The sequence below is a fragment of the Loxodonta africana genome, chromosome 14 (assembly GCF_030014295.1).
Source record: "Loxodonta africana isolate mLoxAfr1 chromosome 14, mLoxAfr1.hap2, whole genome shotgun sequence".
Lineage (NCBI taxonomy): Eukaryota > Metazoa > Chordata > Mammalia > Proboscidea > Elephantidae > Loxodonta > Loxodonta africana.
Genome location: NC_087355.1, coordinates 47904953 through 47920669, shown reverse-complemented (window position 1 = coordinate 47920669; position 15717 = coordinate 47904953). Strand labels below are relative to the sequence as shown.

The 15717-nt window shown below is 39.0% G+C and overlaps 1 protein-coding gene across 4 annotated transcripts in view; it reads right to left on the bottom strand.

Annotated features, from left to right (window-relative positions):
- The window catches only part of CPQ (carboxypeptidase Q), a 549531-nt gene that overhangs the window by 68004 nt on the left and 465810 nt on the right, over nt 1–15717 (bottom strand). Inside the window, exon 9 of one of the 4 annotated variants that reach the window (XM_064267918.1) lies at nt 10510–10575. The exons of 2 other annotated variants lie outside the window; for them this stretch is intronic. In XM_064267918.1, coding sequence (XP_064123988.1) covers nt 10510–10575 — 66 coding nt within the window. Of the gene's footprint in view, nt 1–10509; nt 10648–15717 lie in introns of those variants that run through there. One more of the 4 variants, XM_064267922.1, reaches the window with a different exon arrangement.

The following is a 15717-nucleotide window of genomic DNA, read 5'->3' as shown; positions in this document are numbered from 1 at the left end:
CTCGCTCTCTCTCTCACACACACACCCCTCACTTGAGTAGACTTTGGCAACTATTTCATTCCCATTACTCTTCCTTATAATTTTCCTACTGACCCACTGCTTCATGGGGAGGAGCCTCTCTTCAGTCTTCTTACTGTTCCTAAATCCCTTGGTGCTAGGGGCATGCATCTTGAGATCAGATCAACTGATCATAATGAACAATAGCAAAGCTGAAGGTTAATTTAAAAGTAGTACCTACAAAAAGATCTGAAATGTTCACCACAAAAAGTCATACTGCCCTAAAACTGATTTGACGTTACAAAGACATCTGATCTGAAAAAGAAAAAAAGTAGTCCCTGGCATCCAGCAACTGTCCTAACGACTTAAGCTAGGTGTCAGTGTTATTAAAGAAGCTCGACCATCTTGTTCTCCTATTGGACATAAACAACCTCACAGAACACCAGCATCAGACAAGATCATTCTGTGGCTCTGACAAAGTCAGTCAAAACAAGCCACTTCGTAATTTTTTTCTAAGCCCCAACAAAAATAAAGTCACTGTGGAAACCACAAAACACCAAACATTTCCCTCTTCTGGGTAGTATGAGTGACTGCTGCTCTTTTACTAATTACAGTGTTAGCTTTGATCTAGTTTGCCCTCCCGACAGTTGTTGTTGCTGTTATTTGGTAACTTTATGTACAACAGAAGGAAACACTGCCTAGTCCTGTGCCATCTTCATGATCATTGGTATGTTTGAGTCCATTGTTCTGGCTATTGTGTTAATCCATCTCACTGGGGCTTTCAAAAGAACTACGCGAGAGAGAGCGTTCCCTCACTCAGCTTCTTCTGCTTTTGCATGAGATCTTGTATAACACAGAGGCACCCACACACTGACTCATTACTGGGGAGGGCTTTGTGGTTTAATCTGACTTTTTGTCCCATACAATATCCCAGGCTAGTTCAGCAGCCGTTTCTTATTTTCAGGGAGTCAAACATGGTTGACCTTCTAGGTTCTGAGTGTGGGAAATATAAAATTTCCAAGGACATTGGTTTGAAGATGGCTTAGAAATGTGATATGTAACCTGGCATCTCGATATTGTTATAGAAATTAATCGAGACAGTATGAAGGTAAAGTAGAAAGTTCTAGGGAAAGTCTCTGAGGAAGTGGTTTTAAAAAGCCATCATCTAAAACTAAGGAAAAGTATTATAAGGAAAATGCTGGGTGTTCTACTGGTGCTTGGTTTCTGGAAACCTAGAAATTAGCTTATTTTTACAAGTAGTGTCTCGACATTTGTCAGAGGATTGGTATTATGTGGGTAGATGATTATCTCTACTGATACACTAGAAAACTGAGTTGTGGTAATAACTTGTACAGTGTCATCAGCAGAGCCCTGGAACTCACCCAATCCTTCCTACTCCAGAGGACTCTCAGGGCCCACCAAGCTGCTGTCCAAGTGAGGTAACCTAATTGTTACCCTTATATCATACATACACACACAAATACACACACACGTGTGTGAGACATACGTGTGTGTATTTAATCTTACTTCAGTATGCTTTTGGTTCTAAACCAAATAACGTATTTATTAATAAACCTGGGAAAACACTGCCTAGATCACATAATTCTTAGGCAGCCATAGCAGGTAATTTCTGTGTGAACAAGTAACCATGAATCCAGAGCCCATCCTGCTGTTTGAAGGATGTTTCCTGGGCCCCTTGCATCTTAATTATAGGGAAATTTATTACAAATGAAGATTCCAGGTCTACCCTAGACTTTCTAAGTAAGCGTTTCTGGGAATGTGACTCAGGAATCTGCACTTTCAGCAAGGTTTTCAAAAGATTCTTAACTATAGTTGTTTGAATACTAGGGGTAAATGTTTCCAAAAGGCTACTCAAAGTTAAAGAGAGAATCAACATTACCCTACTCCCACCCTAAACTGACTTCAATACACATAGGGAATAGTGGTGAAAAGAAAAAGTGGCAAAAGTTTAAATTAGGAGTTACTGAGCAAAGATTTCAGAAGGGGTCCTCTTAGTTTTTATTGACTACAAAATAGTCAATAGAATTAGTCAATGTTCAACCATTTCAACAGGTAGCATATAATCAGGAACCAATGGTACTGAAGGAGGAAGTCTAAGCTGCACTGAGGACACTGGTGAGAAAGAAGTCTCCAGGAATTGATGGAATATCAATTGGGATGTTTCAACAAATGGATGCAGCGCTGGAAGTGCTCACTCCTCTATGCCAAGAAATATGGAGGACAGCTTCCTGGCCAACTGACTGGAAGCGATCCACATTTATGCCTATTCCCAGGAAGGTGATCCAACTGAATGCAGAAATTTTAGAACGATATCATTAATATCACAGGCAAGCAAAATTTTGCTGAGGGTCATTCAAAAGTGGCTGCAGCAGTATATCGACAGGGAGCTGCCAGAAATTCAGGTCAGATTCAGAAGAAGACATGGAACCAGGGATATCATTGCTGATGTCAGATGGATTCTGGCTGAAGCAGAGAATACAGAAAGATGTTTACCTGTGTTTTATTGACTATGCTAAGGCATTCAACTGTGTGGATCACGACAAATTATGGACAACGTTGCGAAGAATGGGAATTCCAGAACACTTAATTGTGCTCATGAGGAACCTTTACATTAGATCAAGAGGCAGTTGTTCAGACAGAACAAGGGGATACTGAGTGGTTTAAAGTCAGGAAAGGTGTGCGTCAGGGTTGTATCCCTTCACCACACCTATTTGATCTGTATGCTGAGGAAATAACCCGAGAAGCTGAACTATATGAGGAAGAACGGGGCATTAGGATTGGAGGAAGACTCATTAACAACCTGAGTTATGCAGATGACACAACCTTGCTTGCTGAAAGTAAGAGGGCTTGAAGCACTTACTGATGATCAAAGACCACAGCCTTCAGTATAGATTGCACCTCAACATAAAGAAAACAAAAGTCCTCACAACTGGACCAATAAATAACATCACGATAAACGGAGAAAAGATTGAAATTGTCAAGGATTTCATTTTACCTGCATCCACAATCAACACCTAAGGAAACAGCAGTCAAGAAATCAAAAGATGAATTGCATTGGGCAAATTTGCTTCAAAAGACCTTTTTAAAGTGTTGAAAAGCAAAGATGTCACCTTGAAGACTAAGGTTTCCTCTGACCCAAGCCATGGCATTTTCAATAGCATCATATGCATGCAAAACTGGACAATGAATAAGGAAGACCAAAGAAGAATTGATGCCTCTGAATTGTGGTGTTCGTGAAGAATATACCATGGACTGCCAAAAGAACAAACAAATCTGTCCCGGAAGAAGTACAACCAGAATGCTCCTTAGAAGCAAGGATGGCGAGGCTGCGTCTTACATACTTTGGACATGTTGTCAGGAGGGATCGGTCTCTGGAGAAGGATATCATGCTTGGCAAAGTACAGGGTCAGTGTCAAAGAGGAAGACCCTCGAAGAGGTGGATTGACACAGTGGCTGCAACAATGGGCTCAAGCATAACAATGATTGTAAACATGGCTCAGGACCAGGCGGTGTTTCGTTCTGTTGTGCATAGGGTCGCTATGAGTTGGAACCGATTCAATGGTACCTAACAACAACAAAATAAACAGATCCCCAGCAGAAAGGATCAGAGTTTTTCAGGTCCTTTTTAACAAAGCTGCTGTTCTTGTGCCCATAAGACAAAAAGAAAAAAAAGTATGCTGATAGCAGATAAAAGCAAACTAATAGGCTATTCTGATGCTAGCAGGATCTGTGGCTTTAGGTCTGCTCTTGACTGAAGGGGAAACTAGGGACCATACCCTGGATCATTAGAGTTGCTTCCAGGCCTGCAGTTTTTTAAAAAGATGCAAACACATAGCAGGGATACATAGAAGGAATGCAATTTTCTTAATAGCAATGGTTACCTGAGGATTTTAGGAATGGTCTTATTATAATTTTTTTTTTTTAAATAGAAGGGTCACCTATAAAAGTTATTTTAAGCATCACTTGAACTTGTTATTTTACAGCTAAGATGTAGGCAGTCTACTTCTTCCTGTAGGTGTGACGGTTTTTAATCAAGCTGTTCTTTTAAGCTACCTATGGCTAAAAATTAACCACGTTTGATCAAAATAATCCTAAAACCATTAATTACCCTAAAGTAGCATTAAAAAAAAAGAAAAGAAAAACCAGGTTCTAGGTTCTGAATGAAAAAATCTCCCACGAATGAATAAAGGCAACATAAGGGACCGAAGAATCAAGCGGCAGCACAGTCTCTAAGAGAACCATCAGCCTCTCTGGCTTTAAATCTCAATTACTCTATTTTCACCGTTGAAACTGATAAGTTTCGGTTCTTCTACAATTACACACACAATTGCATAACATTAAAAAACTCACAGTGAAATCACACGTTCTCATTTTTAAAAGGCCATTCTAGACTACACAGTCTGCAATAAGGCAAGCCATTTGCTAAAGTTGGTGTAGAATTTCTTTTTTAAAAAGTCTCATTTGGGACTTGAATGAATTATATAGAACTAAACAACGTGAATTAAATGAAGCCTATGAAAGTTTTAGCTTCCTTTTCTTCAATGGTCATCTTGAACGCAGATGTTTAAAATGTGCTACAGATGTATAAATCAAGGCTTACAGCTATTTATAAAATTAAAATTCCACTGATCAAAGATGAAGCATTTATATTTTTACCCCACTACCAGCTTGACAACTAGTTTAGTGGAAATTAACTACACTTACAATGAAATTTATTACCTCTGCTTTTATTAGGAAAATAGTGGTGGCACAGTGGTTAAGGGCTTGGCAGTTTGGACCCACCAGCTGCTGTGCAGGAGAAAGACATGGCAGTCTGCTTCCACAAAGATTACAGCCTTGGGGCAATTCTAACTCTGTCCTCTAGGGTCGCTATGAGTTGGAATCGACTTGACGGCAATGGGTTTGGGTTTTTGTTTGTTTTCTGCTTTTATCACTATCATTTCTCCTTCACCCTTAATATTTTTAGGGCAAACAGAAAGTGTGAAATATTATTAAAGAAGCAGGTTCTTTCTTTTTTGAAAACATATTATGAGAAAAAAGGAAAACATGAGAAAAAAGGAGAAAAGTAAAAACTCATTCTCTTTTTCTTGTTTTCCCTCTTTGCTTTTAACTTCTTTCTGTTTAGACGTAAAATGTTTAATTACTGGAAGTCAATATCCTTTGATGACAAAAAAAAGTTTCCAATATTATAAACTGGGCTTGCAAATCACCAGAACGAAATAACAACTACAGACATTTCAATTTAAAACATGATCAAGTGCTCTAAAATGCATACTTTTTTCTTTTTTTAACCAAGTACTGAAAACGCATTTTTACCAGGTACAGAATATGAATATAAAATATCCCATGTTAGCAATAACCTTTTGTGTTTTTTAGTGAGGTCTTTTCACATTAATCTTTCAACACTCATATTGAGAAATTCCAGTTCTTGTCAGTTTTCAGATTTAATGACAGCCTTTTGCATTTGTGATGTTCGGGATTAGACTGAGGTAATGGATGCACAAACTTGGCTAATTTAGCTTACCGCAATCCACAAAATTAATGCAACTGGATTCCTAGTGGAAAAGGTTTTTAAATTTAAAATTCTGTTTTGGATTTCTTAATTTGCTACTCAAGATGTAATGCTAATTATCATTATTTTTTAAAAAAGCTTAAAATAAAGAGAAGAGCCTGCAGTGCTCTTCCAGAGTGGTGAGGACTTTGCCAGGAAGGGCTGCTCCTTAGGCAGAGGCGAAGGCCGTGACCTCCGCAGCCGGCTCCTGGGAGAGGTGTATTCTTCCAGGGCAGCTGCCTGCCTGAGCCACAAGCCACAGAGTGTCTAGATTCCCCTTAGGTTTTTTACAGTGCAAGGCCATTCCTTCCAGTCCAGTGTAATTTGCAGCCATTACCATAGATATTAGAAGTGGAAAGACTTGGCAGGTCACCTAATTCCTCAGCCCTTGGTGCAGAATGCCCCTGTTGAATATTTATGAGGCAATTGTTAGCAGGCGCCTACAGCAGGCAGCCTATTAGCAGTTGTGGCCATTTATCACCACCTTGGGGGCAAACATCATCAAAAGAGCGGTAAAATATAAGCATAAACGGAAAAATAAGTAATGAAGGAACGCCATTGTCTAGCTATTTGACTAATTGTCAACTAATGAGGTTTATTAAAAGCGTCCATGGAAAATTAGATTCTGCTTCTGCTTTTTCTGTCTGGGGGTCAGTTGAAAAGGCTCTGAATACCTGCTAGTAGTTTTCTTTCCGTCCATGTAGGGAAAGATCTCAAACCCAGCTCTTCTCATGCCAGAGGTAGAGCAGGCTTCACTACCCAACCTGAAGGATTCTTGATTTAGGAACCACAAATTTAATTAATATGAGACAGCACATAATTAACATAAGAAAACATTCTTAGTATTCCTCAGGGACCTGTGAGTTTTGAGGCATTTTAAACTGGCTACTTTTTAACAAAGCAGAAATTGGAGAGAGGGTCTAGCGTTATTTGATCTATAGGATGATTTAGACACCAATCCACATCGGTCAAGCCCCAAGTAGATTTATGTGTGTGAGGTTGCCTGTTTGTCTTCAGTGACCCAGGCTGTGCCAAGTGCAAAGCCTAAATGAACGAAGAAGCTGCCACTTTTACTGTTTTCAACATAATGCCAGGGACGCAAAGACCACAGAAAAGCTAAACAGACTTTGTAGTCAAACACAGCCAAGTTTTACATCAGTAATCCATCCCATACTACTTTGGTAATTGTTCCTGGCCTGTCCTAGCTTCAGTTTCCTCACCCGTAAAAGGAAACAGCAATATCTACTCACACAGCCGTTCAGTGGCCTTGATAAAATAGTGAATGTAATCGGATGGATTGGCCAGTAAGCATGGTACGCACCGGTCTGCACAGGCTTCATTCTATTTACTTGCTGATCTTTGGTGAGCAATTTCACGAGGGTTTCCCCACACTTTTGCTGTGGTGGGAGAGAGGTGAAATTGTGCACCTCAGACTGATGAGAAGGTACAGTACGGCCCGTGAGTACCTTGCTAATTGGGTATTCCGACCCTGAATGTAATGCACTTGGCACCTTGTAGGTCTTCAAGGGTCAGAATCGACTCAACAGCAATGCGTTTGGTTTGGTTTGAGTTTTCTCCTGAGCCTTCTATACTTGCATTTAATGTTCATTTCTAGAACATTTCTAGTTTATTTAGGAGTACAACCAAATTTTTATTACAGGTAAATTTGCGTGGCTCTAATGCAATTAAATTTTCAAAATATTTCTAATCCATTGAACAGTAGAGCAGGCTTTTTAAGTGCCAAGCAATTAAAATTGCTTCCTTCACATACTCCTTGAATTTAATAACACCAAACGGACGCAAAATTTAATGCTGTAGAAAAGGCACGCTCACGCATCCTGTTTTCCCCATTTGATGGAGGTGGAAGCCTGGAATTTTACAGCTTCCTCTCTCCTGCGGGGAACCCTGGTGGTGCAGTGGTGAAAGAGCTCTTGGCTGCTAACTGAAAGGTCAGCAGTTAGAACCCACCAGCCAGCCGCTCCACTCGAGAAAAAAGATTTACAGCCTTCGAAACCCTGTGGGATAGTTCTACTCTGTCCTATGGGGTCTCTAGGAGTCTGCATTGACTCCATGGCGACATTTGGGTTTTTTTTTTGGTCTCCCTTCTGCCGAATTCTTGATGCTCTTCAAGATGCTCTCCTCTTCAACAAACACTACAGTATTTGTAGGTTACTTCCTCTTTTCTCCACTATGGTGGCCATTCATTTAGATATTAAAAGTAATTAAGCACTACAACACACTTGATATTTAAAGATAAGAAACATCATTAGCCACCATGGATGAAACCACCACTGGCATTACCGTCAGTCTCAACTTCTTTTCCTCCCAGTTCTTCTTTCAGCATTTAAATAAGGCCATTAAGTAGCTCTTCTAAAATTCATTTAATTGTTTGTAATATTGTTAAAAACAAAAATTTCACAATATTAATTTTGTGTACAGACTCATAAGCTTTATTTTTCAATTCATCAACTGGAAGTCAGGCAAGAGTTCCAAAGCTTGGGTACAAAGGCAAAGGTAACAAGGAAGCTTATACTGGGCAAATTTTGGATTGGCTGGCAGGAATTTTCTTTCCTTATTTTGAATAAGCAGTAATTTTGAACTAGCTTAAATGCATAGGCAAGTTATAAATGGTTAGCTTATGTTTCAGTTTCCAGGAGAGTCAATTGCTTAACTTGGGTTTTGGCTGCTGGGAAGGTCAGGCATTTATAATAAACAGAAACTTAGCTACATCTAGATTTGCTGATGTGGGGCTTAGCACAAGTGGCTCCATTTTAGGCCGAGTGTAGTCAGGTTGGAGCTCCGGTGGCACAGTCGTTAAGAGCTTGGCTGCTAATCAAAAGATCAGCAGTTCGAATCCACCAGCTGCTCCTTGGAAACCCTATGGGGCAGTTCTACTCTTATATAGAGTTGCTATGAGTCGGAATTGACTCCACAGCAACAGGTTTGGTTTCTGGTTTTATAGTCAGGTTAACAGTATTAATAAGAGATGCTCATCCCACAATGTTCAAAAGAAGTACCTCTTTTTTAAATTAAAAAAAAAAAAATGATGTTACTGTGGTAATGCATACCGAATATTAAATATTTGGGTAAAAAGAGGAAAAAAGGCAATATTCTGAATATTTCCAGTGTTAAGATTAGATAGAATGCCTGCATAGATAACCTGCAAAGATATAGCTGTAACTCTACTTTTCTAGGTACTAGAGTTTTTTGGGTAGATACTTCCTGTAAGTATGTACCTGCTTATGGAATGAAAAATGGTAGGTACATACTTACAGGTCAGGAAGAGATCCAAAAGAAAGAGGGCACAGCTCCAGAGAGAGTCCCAGTAACTTAGGAAGACATAGCTTATACTTTTAAAAAATATGACTCATCTTAACTGATGAACATGGACATATAAAATCAGGACTAAGTAGTATTCAAAAAACAGACAAAATTCAAAAGAAGCCATGAGATATGCTATTAACAAAAGAATGAATAAAAAAGTAAAAGCAGCAACTTACAAGGAAGGTTTGTGAGTGGATAGAAGAAAGTCTTTAGCTTATTACTTGGCTTGGTTCTTTGGTGCTCGTACGCATGCACACAGTAAAAGAATACAAAAGAGAATGCCTAGCTCCTTTACAAGGCACATAAACACATTCTCAGGCAAAATTAAACCCTTTGGTTCCAGGACAGTTAAAAGCACACACTTTGTAAATGTCCCTGAGGGCCTGTGAACCAAGGCCCAGGGAGGAACATGCCATATAATAAATGGCATCGTGTGTGCCTCTGTAATCATCCACAGATGGGGCATGCCAACTGATGGAATGCACAGCTTCCACTTAACACGTGCTTTCCAGTGACTGACAGGACAGGAGTCTTGGAAAAATGAAGGGGTGATGAATGAGGCATCCTGCTTAATTGTGCTAAACTAGTTTAGTTCAAATTTTCATAAATAGATTGAACAGTTGAGAAATAGGAAATCTTTTCCTGATGCTCTCAAGAGGAACAGAGGGGAGGGGTAGGAAAGAAATGAAAGAGAGAAGCACAAGATCACGTTGCCATGGGATACTTAAACTGTATAAATCAGGTATTTATGTGGTTATATTAGCAGAAATTGAAACAAAAATTGGCACCAAGACCAGATATTTAAAAAAAAAAATTAAAAAAACATGTTCCTTCACTGCCAAGATATTCGCACCAATTTTCTCCCTCCATTTTAGTGATGATGAAGTACCAATCTTTTAAATAATTTAAAATCCATAGCTGACCTTTATTCATGTTTGTTTGATACTGGAAATTTTGTGCTATTTCATCTCTTGCTTCCTAAATGGTAGAGGTTCATTAGTAGACTGCTCCTTCATTCACACACTCCTGTTTTACATCAAAAGCAATTTTCACCTCTGGAAAAATTAGGGTTTTGGTTATAGAGTCTTAACACTAGAGGGGGCTTAGAGGGGTAACTGCCCGATTTTCAGGTCAGAGAAGATACATATTATCTCAATATCACTGTCTGGGATGAGGCTCCTTGCCAATAGAGAATACCTGTCCATATTAGACGATCTACAACTTGATGCTGCCCATGAGAGTCAGAGTGTTGTCTGCATCTTCAGCCACATGCTAGTTGGTATATACACGCTCACTCATATAATCCTCCCACCAACACTTATCAACCCATAATCATTTCACTTTGGCTGAACAGGAACTATAAAGAAGGCCTCAAAATCCCCACAGCATCATATAGAATAGAAAAGTATTAATGTTATTGATATTTTACTTTCTTCTTTCCTTCCTTCTCTGAGGTCTATGTTGCACTATTTCAATGGTGAAATGAGTCAAGCTGTTTTCCTAAATAATGCTATTGAATGATTAAAGTAGCAGATGGTTTAGAGTGGATGCGGCAACAACATCACTCTTTTATGCAACCACAAGTGGTCACAAAGGTTAGTGAGTACGAACAATACCTGTGAATCTTCGCCAACGTTTCTTGAGATATTCAAGTATCCTCCCAATAATTCTTTCTACTGGGTCTAAATACAAGAGAGCATGTTCACAGCAAGGCCTCTTCAATAATTTTTAAAATAGGAAACTATACCAAAACCCTGAAAAAAAAAAAAAACCACTTTTTGAATGTCAATTGTATAGGGCCCAATCGACTTTTACATACATTATCACATTCAGTCCTCACAAGAGTTCTGTGAAATATCATTGCCTTCATTTTACAGATCAGAAAACTGAAGCTCAGAGAGGTTAAGCAACTCATCAAAAGCACACGGCTCTACAGAGACGAATCCTGCTCCTTTTTCATGGCACCTGCTGCTTCTCCACCACAAGTGGTAGGTAAGTGGCTCCAACACTTCAGAGGTTAAAGGCTCGAGGTCTTTTGTGATTGTTCTTCCCTTTGGGTAACATACACATCAGAGTTGCTGTGGCGAGTTTCTCATAAATAACTCTGCTGTGCGTTCCCATCTATACAGGTAAGGAGACACTGTGCGGTGGGGGTTGGAGGAGACAACACTTCAGGTGTTAGATAATGCCAAGAGCTGGGAATGTGGCTTGAACTTGTGTAACATCATCTGCCTTTCAATCTGAGTGTCTCAGGTAAACTGGACTAGAGGGGCTTTTGATGTCCTAAACTCATCTTAGGGTCTGATTACTGCACATAGGTGGTAAAGAGTAGAGTGATTTGGCATCTTAAATTCAGGGGATTTCTTTACTGCTTCTGGGACCTTAATGTTGTCCTTCCTTATCTGCCAATATGCCCTAGGACTGCAGAGGGTTTTGTATATTTTTCATCAGGTCTCAAGAGGGAAAATGAAAGTGGTTGTTGTGCTCATCTGCACAGTTCTCCTTCTCCCCATTTTAAGGACTCAGGATATTTGGACAGAGGACTCAGGCTGGGCCACTTAGAACCTCAATAACCTGGTCACAGTATAAGGTCAGGGAATGAGAATGCTACTCAAGCCAGGCCAATCAGAATTCCTCTCTGGGATTTTTCCAACTTAATCGGAAAGGATGAAGTATTTTTCTCTTCTGGGTTCATGAGGCTACGAAGATATAAGCGTTAATCTGCACATGATCGTAGTTTAGTTTTTAAGGAGGCAGCTGGTCTGCAAGAATAAAACCACCATGAAAACATAAATTGAGATGAGCACCAGAGGGAGAGTGTGTGTCCTAACAGCACTCAAATGTCAAAATCTGAGAGTCCAACCCTACCCTTCTTGGGGCTTGATTAAATTCTTCATTTTTGCTTCAGGTATTTTGATTGGATTTGTGTCACTTGGTAGCGAAGGAGTCTGGACTAATACAGAGATCTTGCCTTAATAACTGAAATAATAACAGTGGTTTATTGAGCATTAACTTTATGCCAAGCATTTCACTAACACTGTCTTATTTTTTCTTCAATATAATTTCATAAGGCAGGTATTATTATCACCATTTTATTTATGAAGAAATTGAGGTTCCAAGAGGTTAAATGACTTTCCTAAGATCACACAGCTAGTAAGTAGTAGATATAGATTGTGAGTCCAATTCTATACGGTCCCTTAATCTGTGCACTTAATGTCTATATTACACCCCCCAAAAAAACCCATTGCCGTCGAGTCAATTCTGACTCTTAGCGACCCTAAAGGACAGAGTAGAACTGCCCCATAGAGTTTCCAAGGAGCGCCTGGCGGATCCGAACTGCCGACCCTTTGGTTAGCAGCCGTAGCACTTAACCACTATACCACCAGGGTTTCCATATTACACCCCAGGGGTTCTCAATTCTGGCTGCATGTTAAAGCCAGCTGGGAGCTATTAAAAACAGGAGTGTTTAAGCCCTATCTTCAAGGCCTCCAAGTCTGCACAACTACCATTCATGTAGAATACAATGGAGTAGTGCTCCAGGGGGATAAGAAGAAAAAAAAAAAGGGAGAGTAAAATCTCAGTAAATGGTTCCTCCCAGACTTGTGCAACTATTGCGGTCCTAAAGCCAGACCAATTGAATCTGAATCTTTGGGAGTGGGGTCCTAGCATTGCTATGGTTTTAAAAGCTCCTCTGGGGATTCTAAAGTGTAGGCAAGGGTGAGAACCACAACCGTAAAAGCTAGGGTTAATATGGGCTTTAAACTAGGTCTCCACTACCATGAAAATGAAAAATTAAAGCTCAGGGGACAATTGGAGCTAACTTGCCAAGTGGCCACAGGTATCAGAGTATCTCAGATGAAAATCTTCTGAGAGAAATAGTGAGTGTGTAATCACGGACCCATCTGGATAACTACTCTGATTAGACACTGCATTTTAAAGTACCGTACTGACTAAAGATATTAAAGCAATATCTATGAGTAACTTCGCTCTTTAAATATGACTTTACCAACGATTAACTCTTTTGGGAAAAAAAGTGTGGATTTTGTAAAGATAATGTCTAGCAAACATTTTCCACTTCAGTTTAAACCTTCAAAGATTAGAGAGTTTTGAGTATTGCCAAAGCCAATGCCCTATCTTTACATAAGCTTCTGTTCTCTCACCTGTCAGGAGACTATTTCAGCCATTACAAGCAAAAAATGAAAGAATACCAAGGAAGCACTTCATAATTCACTAACTAGTCCTATTACAGACAACAGCCAACTCATGTCTCAAAAGACCCATAACCAATAGATTTCACAGATCTCAACCACTATTTGATTTGTACGTTATGGACTGGAAGGACAATTAAGACAGCAAATGTCATGTTATAATAGAAAAGTTTAGTTATCATGAATTATGCAGTCTCACACTTATAAAAATGAAATAATAGAGATACTTCATCCACTGTGTTTGAGATTCCCACAAGGAGGTTTGTATAAGAATATCAGGTTAAGTGGTCATTTTTGAGCTTTAATACTGAGGAAAAGCAGGATCATAAGCCAACAAAATTGCCCAAGCTAAGGAATATATTGAATATGAATGAAGTATAACTCATTCCCACAGTAAAAAGTGCTTTGGCCAATATGAATTCAATTTCATCACTATCTCTTGAATTGTGATGTTTTTTGATGTTGCTTTCATAATCCCCTAATTACTAAAGTAATTAAATAAAAAAATATATTTTTAGCAAAGCATTTATAGGAAATTGGTGAAATGTCACAAAACTCTACAGCTTATTTAATCAAAGAAGGTTCACAAGTGGATTAAGAATGTCCAGTTAGAGTCAGACTTCATTTGTTGATCCCTGAGAAATCCAGTACAGCCACTGTCGATTACAGCGCTTTGTGAGACTACTCTCTGTCTCTCCACTTGGAAGGCTTAATTTGGCAAAACTTCAAGTAGTACAACATCAAAGAAAATTACAATGTTAGCAACAAGTTTCCAGAAGGCACACAAATCTGTGGATCTATGAAGCTAGGTCTTGCCTTGAATCCCTTAATTAAAGGAAGAGGATCTGGGTTAGATGGAACCTGTTCAATGGCTAGACTTTAGCCATGATGTGTCACTCCTGTTCAAAACCAGCAAAAGTTTCTAGTTGTCCCAAATATTCAGGATAGCATTCAGGTCCCAACTGGAGTCCCAAGAAATATTTTTAGTCTTATCTCTGATTATTTCTCTATATTAATCTAAACGTTGGCCAAGCAAGACTACTCATCATTTAAAAAAATGCATTTTATTTTTTTAGCTACAGAATTTTTCTCATGTCCATCTTTCCACATGGAATGCACTTCCTCTCCATCCAAAAAAACTATATTCTTTCTTCAGAATCAGATGGAATGCTACCTCTTTTCTGTTGCTTCAGAGAGTTTCATAAATCTCTTGCCTGAAGTTCCATTGTACTTTGTTCTTCCTTGTCTAAACTCTCCTTTAACTCCTCTGTCTTATATATGACTCTGGTAATCAAACAGACATATATACTAATTCTAGCTTCTCTACTTAATAGCTGTGTGACTTTGGACAAGATAAATTCTCTGAGCCCCAAATGCCTCATCTGATAATTGGTTATAGTAACAATGTATACTGTAAAAGGTTCTCATGAAAGTATATGAGATAATATATGTAAAGCACCTAGCATAATACTTGACACATAGTGAATTTAGCACATGTTAAATTCCCTCCTTATTCCTCTTGCCTGAATGTCATATAGCACTTACTAGGTATCTGTTGAATAAATAAATGAAATTGTGAACTTGTCTCAGTCAGGTCTAAGAAGTAAGAACAGGCAGTAGTCATCCTGAGGATTCAACTATGTTTTACATAATGATTCCTACCTGTAACTTCTTTCCTGTTTTATAAAGAAAATCAGAAATAAACATTTATAAATCAGTAGCTTTGGTTTTTACAGCAAAAATAAAGATGGAAATTATATCACATTCAGAGTAATTTGCATTATGGGTTAACAGAAATGTGTACATCTATAGTGGAATATACATATTAAAGACAAAAAGAACCACACACACACGCACAAAGCCACTTTTAAAATAAACATATTGTTGGTGATTTTGTTGGTATTGTTATTCTGAGATTATTGTGTGTGCATCGTGAGACAAAGCAAACAGGTGATTCTGTTGTTCTACTGAGAACCAGGGTTTGGGGCAAGTGAAAATGGAGATACAGATATAACATTGGTGAGATTAAGTTAAAAACCTTGTAGTTCTGAACTGAATGGGAAATACCACAAAATCCATAATATAGTTTCTCTTTAAAGAAAAAAAAAAAAAAACATATTTCCTAGTTCCGCCCTCTGAAAAGGCCTAGAAACAATGACTAACCCCCAAAATGGACAATGAACAACCCTTGGTATTCAGGTATTCAGATTGTGGCCTCTAAATACCATGACCTAGTAAAAGAAGGAAACCTTGGTGGTGTAGTGGTTAAGTGCTACAGCTGCTAACCAAGAGGTCGGCAGTTTGAATCCACCAGGCACTCCTTGGAAACTCTATAGGGCAGTTCTACTCTGCCCTATAGGGTTGCTATGAGTTGGAATGGACTTGATGGCAGTGGGTTTGGGTTTTTTTGGTTAGTGAAAGAAAGGAACCCTAGTGGCACAGTGGTTAAGCTTTTGGCTGCTAACCAAAAGGTCAGCAGTTGGAATCCACTAGCTGCTCCTTGGAAACCCTATGGGGCAGTTCTACTCTCGCCTATAGGGTCGCTGTGAGTTGGAATCAACTTGACAGCAATGGGTTTGGTTTAGTTTAGTAAAAGAAACTGAACTGTTTGGAGAA